The sequence below is a fragment of the Gopherus flavomarginatus genome, chromosome 6 (genome assembly GCF_025201925.1).
Source record: "Gopherus flavomarginatus isolate rGopFla2 chromosome 6, rGopFla2.mat.asm, whole genome shotgun sequence".
Lineage (NCBI taxonomy): Eukaryota > Metazoa > Chordata > Testudines > Testudinidae > Gopherus > Gopherus flavomarginatus.
The window spans coordinates 89,376,987-89,391,977 of record NC_066622.1 but is presented as its reverse complement, the minus strand read 5'-3'; the positions used below and the strand labels follow the sequence as shown (position 1 = coordinate 89,391,977).

At 39.4% G+C, this 14,991-nt stretch overlaps 1 protein-coding gene across 3 annotated transcripts in view; it reads right to left on the bottom strand.

Moving 5' to 3' along the window:
- Window positions 1-14,991, bottom strand: part of BICC1 (BicC family RNA binding protein 1) — a 223,286-nt gene that overhangs the window by 35,373 nt on the left and 172,922 nt on the right. For all 3 annotated transcript variants that reach the window (XM_050958574.1, XM_050958575.1, XM_050958576.1), the window contains 5 exons: window positions 13,871-13,950; window positions 10,539-10,697; window positions 5,534-5,587; window positions 4,152-4,346; window positions 2,735-2,986 (listed from right to left, as the gene is read on the bottom strand). In XM_050958574.1, coding sequence (XP_050814531.1) covers window positions 2,735-2,986; window positions 4,152-4,346; window positions 5,534-5,587; window positions 10,539-10,697; window positions 13,871-13,950 — 740 coding nt within the window. The remainder of the gene's footprint in view (window positions 1-2,734; window positions 2,987-4,151; window positions 4,347-5,533; window positions 5,588-10,538; window positions 10,698-13,870; window positions 13,951-14,991) is intronic.

Below are 14,991 nucleotides of genomic sequence, written 5' to 3'. Positions count from 1 at the left end.
AAAGGAGCTCACTCTAGTCAGGTGAGGGGGAGTCAGAGGAGAGGAAGGACGTGTGAGGAGATGGGAGCAAGAGGCAGAAGGAGCTGAGAGTGAGAGGGTGTGCTGCTGGAGGACTAAGGAGTACAAGTATTATCAGACACCAGGAGGAAGGTCCTGTGGTGAGAATAAAGAAGGTGTTTGGAGGAGGCCATGGGGAAGTAGCCCAGGGAGTTAGAGCTGTCATGCAGCTGTTACAGGAGGCACTATAGACAGCTGCAATCCACAGGGCCTTGGGCTGGAACCTGGAGTAGAGCGTGGGCCTGGGTTCCCCTCAAACCTCCCAACTCCTGATCAGATACAACAGGAGTTGACCCAGACTGTGGGTTCCACCAGAGGGGAAGATCACTAAGGTGTGCAAATCTGCCAATAAGCGCAGGATTGACCAAGGTAGAGGAGGAACTTTGTCACAACATATACATACATACATACATACACACACACACACTTAGTTAGTTTCTCCTTTTTAAAAATATGTTCAGTTTTGTCACATCACCTAGCAAATATAAGGACACTAGCATACATTAAAAATGTCCATTCATTTTTTGTAACGCTTGCTTTTAAAAACATGTTTAGCTATAACATTGGAAACATGAGTAAATATTTCAAAATATTTGGAACAATGCCAGGTTGGACAAACTAAATCTTAATTTGTTCCTCAGTTTAGGTCAGTATACTTCTTAAGGGCTATAGACTTCCTGTAGGTCTGAGGGGACAGAAATTACAGGTGTTTTACCATGAGAAAATTGAATTTTGCAATATTCTACAAAACCTTTCAATAGCTTCTAATCTTTCTCTCCTCCATGCAGCAAAGGTATATGAATATTTATATGTTATTCTTATTTATGTTTTGGGGCACTACTGTCTCCCCTATCTTCTCCAGCTTGAATGACAATGGGAGTAGCATACTTTGAAGTTCACTGATGATATATGTACCATAGCTGTGTCTCAATATTTATAAGCATGCCTATTCAGGAATCAATACACTATTATATTATTTGTAATACAGATAACCATGGACACATACATATGCTCTCTCTCTAGACATTCTCTCTTCCAGTGCAGATGAAGTATGTATGTTGGCGTGGTAAAGGAAGGGAGAATAGCTCAAAACAGTACAGACATGGGGTTTTAGAAGTCAGTAATATAAGGGCTTGCAATATTGATGTCTCTATAATACAAACTTCATTTTTGATTTTTATTCATGTATTGTATTATCTAGTGCAAAGGGGTTACACCTACAAGTGATATTCCTACATTTTCTGTATTTTAGTCTTGATCATATGGTTATTTTCTTTGTCACATGAGATATAAACAAACTCCAATCATAATGCACCCAGTCTTGGCAGTCACAACTCTAGATCATACCCCATACCTCTTCTAGAAGCCTCTATTAAACTCAGAAACTGTGACTAATGTAGAGATAAAGAACACTATACTAAAGATTATGTTTACTATGAAGAGCTTAACATTCAAGCCTTAATACAAACTCACTAGTGATAGCTGTAACTAATTGTAAAACATTAAGCAAACAGTGGCTAAAGAGACTGTGATGATGTGGCTAGTTGAATCAGTTATTTCATTTAAAAAAACCTAACCCATTTTATTCTCAGTGAGGTAAAACACAAATATGCCACTTGCAGAAATAATGATCAGTTACTAAACACCTTCACCTAATGTTTATTAAATTACCTGAAACCCTCTTGTGTCACCATAGCAAGAGCTCTATATCAGTCCTAAACCCGAATTGTCACTGTTATGAGTGACCCAGTGATCCTGACTGGGTTCTCAAGTTTGCTAGGCTCCCACTTCCAGCCAGAGTTCCAGCTCCAGACTGGGCTCTCCCAAGGATGCTGCTATGGAGCATGGAGCTTAGCAGCCCCAAGGGTCCTGGTAGTAACCATGGCTCTTGCTGCGGAGTAGAAAGCTGGCCACCTTTAGACTCTTGGCTGCAGGGGGTGGTAGGCTTCATGCCTCAGTGTCAGGAGCTTGCCATCGCCTTGAGACGCAACAGAAACCTGTCTGTTTCTTGGTGTGTAATGAATTCAGAACAAAACATTTTGGTTCAGCAAACTGGCATTTTCCAAAGAAAGTATGTTTCACTGGAAAATATCTGACAGGTCTGCTGCTAATGTAGTTAACAAGACTACAGAATGTAGAACCTGCTAGGATGTCAGCAAGTGTCTCCGATGTATCTGATCATCTGTACTTCCAAGGAAACCTGCTCTAAAAAGATCATTTGGTTCACGCATATTCCAAGTAACCTCTCTCACTGGCTCCAGAAAAGCTGCCCACTTATCACACTAACGAAACGATGGAAAAAAAGAGGTGGTTGGACATTAATGGAAGAAAAGAACTGCTTATCTAAATTTCTGCCTTCTAATCAGTAACATCACCATCATAACTAATTTTAATTGTCATTCATATTGGCAAAGCATCTTTTATCATGATAGTGTATAACACATTTATTGATAAAATCAGATATAAGACAACTACAGTTCATAGAAACTATTTCATTAGGCACATTGTCAGAAGAAGAGCACTCATCTCAATCAGCATTCTGTTATGTAAATAAATACTAATTTTTCTGCTCCAAGACAGAAAGTCATTTGCATCTGGATGATAAATACACAAGAACTAATGGTATTTTCTTTTAGTTACTTGACATTTTTCATACAGATGTCACTGAAATATTTACCATGAGATATTGTCTGGCAAGACAGACTGACTCAATTGTGCCCTGGAGGTAGACAGTGGATTTCTTTTGTGGGTTGCTGGGGTCAGGGAAGTGGATCTGAGCACCAGTTCTCTGCATGATATGTTTGATGTTACTGCCATTTCGACCCATCATAAAGAGATGATGCTGTGCTGCAATATCTAGCTGTGTGCTCACAGGGATTGCAGAGGCCAGACTACCAGCCAGGTGTTCCAGAAGCATGGCTGTTCCTTCCTACAGACAAATAGGAGAAAATATATTATAGAGAAACAACCAAAACTGCACAGCGGTGGATACAAAATAAGAATTTAATCAGATTACATCTGCTTTAGACAGCACACATTTCACATTCCAGAATAAATAAGCAGCAACATATAAAGGATTTACTGGGGGACGGGGAGAGCAATATACGATTTTGTTTAAAATCAAATTAACTTGTAATTCAGAAAGAGTTGTACTGTACCCAACTTATCTTGAACGGCATCTGAACTCCACTGAATTCAAAAGGAAGTTAGGTGCTTTAGAAAATCCCATTGGATACCTATCTGGATCTTTAGGCACCTAAATACCTTTAAAAATTTGGCCTTTTATGTCTTAGCCTCAGTCCCGCCCCTGGTTCCACACAGGTGGAACCTGTGCCCACATACAGCCACACTGAAATCAATAGGAATATATCTGAACAAATCTAGTTGCAAGATTTGACCCTTGTTTTGGTCTCTGAAGCCCTAATTGGCTTGGGACCTACCTACTTGACACTACTTGTCTCTCTGAACCATACTGCCACAGCTGTCATCCAGAGAAGTACTCAAGCTGGAGCTCCCTTGCTTTTAGCTTAAAAGGCTGTTAGCAACATGTCCTGAGTGATTGGCCCCTTCCATTTCTTTTGAATTTACTGTTTCCCCGTTTGTATGAAATAGCCCAAATTTGCTGACCATTAGGGTATTGCAAGTCCACCTATTTAACCAGACATTTGGGGAGGACTCAGGTATGTGGGGGTTAGGATTTGATTTGTTCATTGGTTTACATTTTTTGCTTACTTGCTGTTTTTGGTGGTAGGTGAGATTGGCCCCTATTCTGGTATAGCTATTTTAATTTTGGTTTGCGATATTAACCATTTCTCAGAATGCCTAAAGCCTGAATAAGGTCTCTGATATATTTAAAATTTAAACTGAAGTAAACATATAAAATTAGGTTTCAAACTGAAAATGTTTTTCTGTACACACACAAATCCTATTTTATAAAACAACAACAACATTTAAGATCAGGGCATCCAAACTGTTAAAAGCTATAATAATAAATGCCTTCCAGATCAACCAGGGTATTACAACAAGACATCATTTAAGCAACTAAGTTTTTACACATTTAGGATATCTGGAATAACTTTAGTTAAATGTATTACCTTCACAGCACTAGTATTATTCTGTGACCCTCTAACAATGACAGTAGCACCATACATTCGAGAACGTTGTTTAAAGGAAACTGAAATGTTATAAGTCTGTGATATATGCAGAATCGTGGGAGAATTAGGATCTGGGATGGGTTGGAGAATTCCAGCTATGGGTAATTCAAACATAAGTACCAAAGGAAGCAGCTCCTAGAGTGAGATTGAGAAAAATCACAGCATGTATTTGAAGCACAATCACATTTACTCAGCCTACCACAACTTTAATAAAAATTTAGAATTTTCTCTCACTCCACTGAGATAACATTTAGAATATCTACAATCTCCCTGAGCTTTCTTTACAGAAAGCTAAGTTTGTTGACATCATCCAAGGCAAGGTGTTTGCTGTCACAAACAAATGAAAAAAATTCATTACCTTGCCATGGAAAAAAGCACGAATGTCATATATCATTAGAAAAATTGCAAAAAAGCCACAGTTTTGTTTTTCAAATAAAGAACGTCAAAAAACCAAACAAAAATAAAAGAAACCATGTCACATTCTCACACGCTTCTATACTTATAGACCATATATTGAGCTACATTCGTGAAAATTTATTCAGGGATCTTGCTCAACAGTGGGATGGCTGGGGTTAGAAAAATAATGACTTTTTATGGAAAAGCCCTATAAAAGTCATGGTTTCTGTCACAACCATCAAATATACAGCCTTAATGCATGTATATGTATAGAACATTAAAATGTTCATAATATGTCATATGGTTCAAAAAAGAGTTGTGTGAGACACACATAAAATCAAAAGAGATTGTTATGATGGGGGCAATGAGTGCAGAGTGTGATTGGTGAGGATGGATTTATTTTGCAACAGTCCATCGCATTAGTTACACCTACTGCATACACAGTTAAAATTCAATCATAGGCAACTAAATTACTTCAGAAGAGGGAGAATTTACCACATAATTCTTAGTAGAATGACTGCAAGATCAAATCTGGTTTAAATAGCTGACACTAAATTCAGGCTTTAAATCAGTTTAGGTAACATAGTGACTAAACATGTGTCACTTCGGTGTTATGTAGTTTGTCCACATGAATGTTAACATTCTTAATATATTTTTAACACGTATGTACACACAACTCATAAGCCCTTTATGTTTATTTTGTATTATTATTTGAAATCTGCTAATTAAAAAGATTAAACAAACAAATATTCATTGTGAATATTGCTGACATTATTTTCTTGCAATTTTGGGTTTTATGATATGATCTGCATAGAGACCACAAGACAGCCAGAATACTCAGAACTGAACTACCATTTCCCACTTCTATCCCCCAACTTCTTCTGTCTCCAGTGTGTATGAGATGCGAGTTACGGAAATACAGTTACCCGTATTCTAACTCTGGCAGACTCCACTCCAGCTGGCTGTCCTGCAATAGACACCTGAAAACGTCAGAACACAGACAATATCAAGTTTTCATATAAATTATCTGAAAAATTCTCCAGCTATTTATGTTATTTTTGATACGTACTGTACTTCTGTTGGTGTCTGACACATTTTTTAAAACAGTAGTTGAAAACTGAATCCCTCCAGTAAAGGGTTACTTTTGTATATTGATTTTTATGCTATGAACTCTAACAACATTCTGAAAAAACTTTGAATAATGGAAAAAACTGTAATCAAAATTCAACATAGCCATTCACAACGAACCTTGCAATTACTGCTCTGCAACAGTATATTAGTCCTTAAGGTTGAACATACTTTTTAAAAGTTACATCCTAAGTTGCCACTGGGAGTTTTATGGAACATGTCACATAAAAAAAAAGCCTGAATAAATTATTAGTATGCTATAATGACAGACTGAAAAGTAAAAATGTCCTTTATATTTAATATTATAGAACAGCAAGAATCTTTTTGATGTATTATAATTCAACAAGCAACCTTCACTCTAATAAACACTATAAAGTTGAACTGCTTTCATCAGATGTTTTCATTTTTGTTAGACATCTACAAACTTTAGTTGCTATATAACTTAACATGCCAAAACCACCCAGAAATTTAAAAAATAAATATAAATCAGTAATCCAGATGTCCTGCTTCTCTACCACTTCCTTATACTGAATGATTGTCCTCTGAATATTTGAAAGAATTTGATGAACACATCACTAATTGTCCCTATCTATTCATAAAGGAGAACTGTTTGCAAAAACAGGTTTTCTTTCAGTCCACCTAGAATAATCCATTGATTTGCACACCCGATGTAGATATGAAGAGTTAATTCGATAACCATCAATGTATACAAACCAGGAAAAAAATAATTAAACCAAAAATAATTATATAATACTTCAAAAATGGAATAACCAGCTTATATTAATAAGCATATGTACTTAAGATTTTAAGGCCAGAATGGGACCACCACGATCATCTACTACTTTGCCTTTGCCTTGTCCCCTCAATCAGAGTCAGAGACTCTTGTTCTTCATCTCTATAACAGAGCACAGCTGCCCTCCTGGCTCCTGCATCTGCTAGGTTCAAGGTATGTCTACACTATGGGATTATTCCGATTTTACATAAACTGGTTTTGTAAAACAGATTGTATAAAGTCGAGTGCACGCGGCCAAACTAAGCACATTAATTCAGCGGTGTGCGTCCATGTACCGAGGCTAGCATAGATTTCCGGAGCGTTGCACTGTGGGTAACTATCCCGTAGCTATCCCAGAGTTCCCGCAGTCTACTCTGCCCACTGGAATTCTGGGTTGAGATCCCAATGCAAAAAAAGTGTCGCGGGTGATTCTGGGTAAATGTTGTCACTCAATCCTTCCTCCATGAAAGCAATGGCAGATAATCATTTCGCGCCCTTTTTCCCTGGATTGCCCTGGCAGACGCCATAGCATGGCAACCATGAGCCCGTTTTGCCCTGTCACTGTCACCATATGTGTACTGGATGCTGCTGACAGACACGATACTGCAGTGCTACACAGCAGCATCCATTTGCCTTTGCAAGGTAGCAGAGGTGTTTACCATCCTTACTGCACCAGATGCCATTGTAAATTGGCGATGAGATGATGGTTATCAGTCATTTTGCACCGTTTGCATTTGGAAATTGGCGATGACGGTTATCAGTCATTTTGTACCGTCTGCTGCTGTCATGGGTGCTCCTTGCTGGCCTCGCTGAGGTCGGCCGGGGGCGCATGGACAAAAATGGGAATGACTCCCCAGGTCATTCCCTTCTTTATGTTTTGTCTAAAAATAGAGTCAGTCCTGCCTAGTGTACTAGAGAACCAGAGAGCACAACCGCTCCACGTCACCGCCTCAGAGTTCCTGCAGAAATGATGAGCTGCATGCCATTCTAGGGAGTGCCCCTGCAACAACCCCATCTGTTGCTTCCCTCCTCCCCTAACCCTCCTGGGCTACCGTGGCAGTGCCCCCCATTCGTGTGATGAAGTAATAAAGAATGCAGGAATAAGAAACACTGACTTTTTAGTGAGATAAAATGAGGAGGAGGAAGCCTCCAGCTGCTATGATAGTCCAGGCACTACAGAATCTTTTCTTTAGACATGAAAGGGGGGTGCTGACAAAGCTCAGCCTCCAGTTGCTATGATGAGGACCGTTACCAGACGTTTTGTACCATCTGCCGGGAATGACCAGGAATCATTCCCATTTTTACCCAGGCGCCCCCGGCCCACCTCATTGAGGCCAGCCAGGAGCACTCACGGGCTGATGATGAAGACGGATATCAGTCATATTGTACCGTCTGCCACTGGGAAGGGGATGCTGGTGTTCAGCGCTGCAGCACCCCGTCTACCAGCAGCATGCAGTAGACATAGGGTGACATTGAAAAAAGGCTAGAAACGTTTTTTCCCCTTTTTCTTTCGGGGGGGGAGGGAAGGGTGTAAATTGATGACATATACCCTGAAACACCCAGGAAAATGTTTTTGACCCTTCAGGCATTGGGAGCTCAGCCAAGAATGCAAATGCTTTTCGGAGACTGCGGAGACTGTGGGATAGCTGGAGTCCTCAGTACCCCCTCCCTCCCTCCATGAGCATCCATTTGATTCTTTGGTTTTCCATTACGCTTGTCACACAGCACTGTGCTGTGGCCTCTGTATCATAGCCTGGAGATTTTTTCAAATGCTTTGGCATTTCATCTTCTGTAACGGAGCTCTGATAGAACAGATTTGTCTCCCCATACAGCGATCAGATCCAGTATCTCCTGTACGGTCCATGCTGGAGCTCTTTTGGGATTTGGGACTGCATCACCATCCGTGCTGATCAGAGCTCCATGCTAGGCAAACAGGAAATGAAATTCAAAAGTTCACGGGGCTTTTCCTGTCTACCTGGCCAGTGCATCCGAGTTCAGATTGCTTTCCAGAGCGGTCACAATGGTGCACTGTGGGATACCGCCCGGAGGCCAATACTGTCGATTTGCGGCCACACTAACACTAATCCGACATGGCAATACCGATTTCAGCGCTACTCCCCTCGGGGAGGAGTACAGAAATTGGTTTAAAGAGCCCTTTATATCGAGATAAAAGGCTTCGTTGTGTGGATGAGTGCAGGGTTAAATCAGTTTAACGCTGCTAAATTCAGTTTAAACGTGAAGCGTAGACTAGGCCTCAGATAAAGGTCACCCAGAGACCCTTGGGTTCTGAAACTACTGGTGCTTTTATTTATAAGTTGGTGCTCCTACTACCTTCTCACTATACAGCTCTGGGTTCCTTGTGTCTGAACCCAGCAGGGAAGGGCTTTCTCCCAGTCTGCAATCCCTCACTCTCCACCATCCCAGCTTCCTTCTTCCCAGCCTCTTATATAGTCTTTGGCTAATTGGGCTGGCAGTTGGCCCTCATTCCCCAATTAGGGTATGTTCTTACCAGCCAGCTCACTTTATTCACCTAAATGGGGCTGGCATGGCAGGTGGCTGATTCTGAAGTCTTTCTAATCAGCACCCTGTCACAATCTCCAAGCATTCTTGTCAAGTACATCTTCCAAGCTGACATCGACCTTCTTCATTTCCTTCTTCATCACCCCAAACCACCCTTTTCTAGGTCTTTCTCATGTGTGACTCTCTTTGTACTGTGACTACTAGCTATTGTATTTTCTGGTCAACTTATCCCTTATCTCGTCACCTCACATGATCCAGGCATCTCAGGAGATACTCCCTCAGCTTTCCCATGATGAGGGCTTCCCATACCATTTTATTGCACAGTCTATTAGCTCTGGTCTTACCTGGAATCCATCTGAACATTTTCATTTTGGCAGTGGAAGAAGTTGTTCTTCTCTTCCTTACTGGCTAGCATTCTGACTCAAATGTCATAGCAGGCCTAATCACGATCTTATATACTTTGGTCTTTAGTTTATTTGGCATATTCTTACAGCAGAAAATTCCTGTCTACTCCTTCCATTTACACCACATGCTCTTCATGTGGCTCTGTGACAAAGCGCTGAAGCCTAACAGATGGATCTGCACTCTGACCACTGTGGCCTCAATTAGTTCACCTGGTGATGGCTGACTGAGGAAATAGGAAGACTTAGTTAATCAGATAGGGAGGCTGGATGAGTTAAAGAACTAACTGGCTCAGCAGATGACTAGCTTGATAAAAGACAGGAAGGACGTGTTGGGAGTAGGGGGCAGTGAGGGAGAACAGGGCTAGCTGGCTGTGCCCAGTCTGAAGGAAATCCGAAGGAAGTGAGATCTCTTCCTCCCAGGGACCTGATAAATGGGGCTGAAGGAAATCAGGCCATAAGTATTAGATCTGCAGAACTGCACTGTACAGGAGTTGCTGGAGAGGACCTGAATAAATTAGACAAAGAGGACAGAAAAGAAGAGAGTCCGAGTGGTTTTTGTGGTGACCAAGGATGGGGAAGAATCTACGCTCCATTACAAGCTCCTAACCTCTGCATGCACATTCCCACCGTGGCTCAACAATGAACTGAGGAACCTAAATTGTTGAACAGACTAACTCTAACTGGCTTCTCATTGTCCCTCTCAACAAAGCATCACATATTCTGTCTTTTGTTGGCTAATTCGTAAGCCATTTTCTTCCAATGCAGCCCTCCAGGGGCCTCCTTCTAAACCCCTTTCCAGTGTGGTGTTATCTTCATGAGACGATATGCTACCAGCAAAAAGCAGGCTTGGTGGAGCCTCTCTCCTAATCTCCTACATCAAGGTGTCCATTCTAATCACAAACATGAATAGTGGTCCTTGATGTAGACCGACTCTCACAGAGAATGACTCTGTAGCCACAGTAGCTTCTCACTGCTGTTCTGCTATCCTCATACCTGTCATGATAGTCTGAAGATGCGCCTCCAGCAGATTGTGTGACTGCAGGCACCACCATAACAATTCTCTAGGAATATATACTGTAAAATATAAATAAAGTATTAAATACTTACTTGGTTGCTCTTTTCTGCTTGGTTATTCCTATTTGAGTCTGGAAAATGGATGTGACATCCTGTTTCTTCCATCACTTTTTTAATGTTATTGCCGCCTTTGCCAATCACATGAGAATGTTCTGTATGTGAAACATCCATCTTCAGGGTGACTCGATTACTCTAGAGGCCAAAACATCTATTTATTATGGGATTCTTCAGTGTGAAATAGCTTATCATCAATATTTTGCACTAAATTACATTTATAAAACTATATTATAGACAGTTAGGTCACCAGAATATTTTAACAATGGCTTACTGTTGACTGAATTAAGGCTTGTTTAATACTGGAACTTTATATTTAATTGCTAAACCATGAATATTTTCTTTCTGATAAGGAAATCAGCGTGGACCCAAAAACATTAGACTCCTATACTACCTGTTTCACAAATGGCAAAATACCTTTAAAGAAAGATGGATGAGAGTTGCACTAGACTAAAAAACATCAACAGAAATATTGATGCGTGTCACGGTTTGCTCCAGGTAAGATGTACTTTTTAGTTTTCAAACTTCCAGATTAAGAGAGTTAGAAAAATATAGTGTTTTAATTCTCTTAAATTAAGACCTAGCTTTCAGATTTCAGGATTCTCATAACATGGTTCTTTTTTGGTTGTGTCTGTAATTCTGTCATTTAAAATAATGCATAAAGCAGTTTCATGTAAATAATTTTTTAAAGTCTAAATGCAAAGACAGGTCTCATTCTCTAGTAAGCAAAGTGGTTTAATGAAATAGTATGTTTTACCACTGAAAACCTCAGTTTGGAGATCTCTAGGTCACCATACAACTAGACAGAAATAACTGACACTGTACAGGAGATGCCCATAATTAGAACAGTGCAAGTCTAGTAGGGGGAAGCGAGATTTAAGAAATAGCTGGCCTCATACAGTATCTAGCTCCAGTTTGTGTGGCTCAGACTACTAAAACTAACATTAAAAAAAAAGAATACAACAATAATAAATTCATTGTTTTTAAAAAGTGTCTAAAAAAAGAATTGTTTTCTGGTGCTTTCTGTGCAGCTGGACACTGTAAAACGTACATATTGGGAGGATCAGGGCTATCCATTTGGCCTCAGGAGCATAAGAGAGGAAGATAAACTGGAGGTAGGGGGAATTCTGAGGAGTACAAGGTTCATTTCACAGCAGTTTAAAGTCTACTAGGTGTTCAGCGAACTAAAATCAATCATTTGCCAAAAACTCACATGCAGTATACTGTGCTATAGAAAGGTGGTATGTGCTAACAAATTACCTATGTAAAACAGCTAGACACACTTTTATTGGCCAATTCTGAAAGGGAGTATTTCCCAACTTCTTTTGGCTCAAAATATCAGAACAGCTATTTCTGATGCAACTGGCTGGAAATTGTAACTCTCTCTCTCTCTCTCTCTCTCTCTCTCTCTCTCTCTCTCACACACACACACACACACACTTCTCCCTCCCCAGGCAAAATGGGGAACTCCTTGTCTCCCAGGTGGGTTCCCCACCTCCTGCTTCCCTGCTATATGGAAGAAGGAATGTGTGTGAGCATGTAAAGCTGAGTTAATGCATTTGAGGTGTGGTCTCTAGATCAGCAGTATTTCTCAAGCTACTGTGTGTATGTCTCTCTCATACTCCCACCAGACCCTGGCCTTCCATACCACATTCTGCCCAGCTAAAGTGGATCTTTCTCCTTACCTTGGCATACGGTTCCCTGATCGTCTCCCATCATGACCATATGCAGTTAAACACTGGCTCCCATATTGCATAGAAACCACTTTTAATAACTGAAATAATTTCAACACAAGGCCCCACCCAAAACTAATCAAAAGCACCAGGTGCTGACGAGACTAAAACTACACTAAAAATGGAGTTTTTGAGCCAAGTCATTTGAGAGTTATGATAGACGAAAAAAAAAAGGTAGGAAAGTGTTCAAATAGTGAGATCACCTCATGCTTTGAACCCTCATGTCTCCCAAGTATGTCTTCATATTTGCTTCATGCCATTGGTGTTGAGACTCAAGAAGATGACCCATTTAAAAAGTCACCATGACTCAAAACGAGTGCCAATTCTAATAGGTACAATATAAGGAAATTTTCCAACTCTACGATGAGCATCCAGCCTTTATATTTAGCTTTCATAAGCCTGTTTGGACTTGCTTTAAAATTGCCAGAGGTAAGACAATGATCTCCATTGGACTTATCATTTTAAACAGGATACAATATTCTCTCCAGTATACTTGTAGTCACAGGCCTTCATAAATACAAGTCCCCCAGTACCAACTGATCTATCTATCTCCTGGACCATCATGGAATCTTAAGCCTTACAGCATGTTTCAGTACAGAAAAGTCTTTGAAAAGATTCGTGGACAAGATTATCTCCATCAAATTAATAATTACTATACAAAATGGAAAGTTCTCAATCAGTTGAGGTCAATGCTTAATTCAACAGCATATGTCCCACTACTAGTTTGAAAGGCTAGGAGCAGCACTGAGGATAAGGGAGGAAGAGGGAGTTTAGACAAAGATGTCAAAACTGTCTTGCTGAATCTGTGCATTTTGAACGGGAAAAATAAACTGACTCTTCCTTTTGGACTCAGTGAGATTAGTTTAGCTTTTTCTTTTGAGTATTACCTTGCATTTTTAATATCAACTCCACTTTCGAAATAAGCTTTTAGTTCTTAGTTTGTTTTTTGTTATATTAGTGTTTGTCCTACACCTAAGCATTTGTATATATAATGCTAAGATCACCATAACATCTGAGTGCAGAGAGAATGACTTGTTAATTTATAATTTTGTCAAACAGTTGATCTGTGAACAACACACACCCCAGCCATTTATTTAGTAAGCCTTATTATAGTCAAATTTCTGACACTCAACATTTCATTTCTGAAATATCATAAAATTAGGAAAACACACCATGCTTTCCACAATTCTGTACTACAGAATTGGCTACATAATCCACTACTTGCAGTGGAGTTTGCATTTTTTTAAAAGAGAAAACTCTGTTCAAGTTTTTAGTCAATATGATAAGGAAAATTTTTCCCCAAATGTTAACGGTACAGAACCAGAAACAGCGTTGTCTTAAGTCTGCACAAAACTGAAAAACAGTTTCAAATAGAACTTTATTGAATTCAGTATCAACCTCCTCCCCTCACCCCCGGGACACTTTACTAACCATATTATTCATTTTAATGTAAAATTTTAATAAAAGCATCTGCTTTTTAATTTACTCTAAGTTGCTGCAGAATTCAGTGTCACTATACCATAGAAATAGGGGCCTGCACACAGGATTTTGGCCCAGGACTCAATATTTTCCTCTTACTTTTGTGTCCAAGACAGACATGATCTTTTCCTTAGCTTCTTTAACATTTTCTTTTTTTCCAGAGACTTTAATATGGGGATCTAAATAAAGAGAAATAAAGATCAATAAACAAGTGACATCGGGAAAAATCTACCAAAATACTTACTCTTTCACTATCAAGCATTAAACAAATAAACTACTTTTAAATTTAAAAAAAAAAAAAAACAAGAAACCTTTTTGTTGTTCCTTTTAAAAAGAAACAGCTACTTTAGATATGTTAAAGTTTAAAGGTGAACTAGAATACCAAATTCTTTTGGAATTGGCTAAATTACTGCAGAATGTCAATAATCAATTCATTCACTCTTCTCACGTGTTTTATTGTGCTCCGGAATATTGTAGTAACAAACTGTTTAAAAAAAATGCAAGATTACACATTACTACTGTGATATTACAAAGCAATCTACTGCAGTGTAGACAAGCAAGAAAACTGAACCAAACACACCTCTATCTCGATATAACATGAATTTGGATATAACGCGGTAAAGCAGCGCTCCGTGGGGGTGGGGCTGCACACTCTGGTGGATCAAAGCAAGTTCGATATAACACAGTTTCACCTATAACGCGGTAAGATTTTTTGGCTCCTGAGGACAGTGTTATATCGAGGCAGAGGTGTACTTCTCTTGCTGAATGCTAGCAATGGGCAACTCAAAGCCATTTGATGTTAGTGTTTTTTTGTATGCCAGTTTATGCTTCTATCACACAGAACTTAATCTGTGGATGTTTCCCAACTCTTAATTATGCTATTAACATAGTTATTTAATCTCTGTACTGTTGTTGTTAGTCATTACACCTAATCACAAAGCATTAGTCTCAGTCTTCATTTTCAAAATACACCTGCATTACACCTTGAAAAGACAAACATGGGAACTTATATTTCATAACTCTGCTAGACACTAAATCCAGGGTCTCATTACAACTATTTGTAACCTACTAGCCTTCCTTTGTCCTCTGATTACAGAGTGTTAATTTAAATAGTTATTTAATCTCTATACTGTTGTTGTTAGTCATTACACCTAATAACAAAGCATTGGAATGGACATAAAAAGCTCCTTCCTTTGAGCCATTAATAACAATTAATGCAT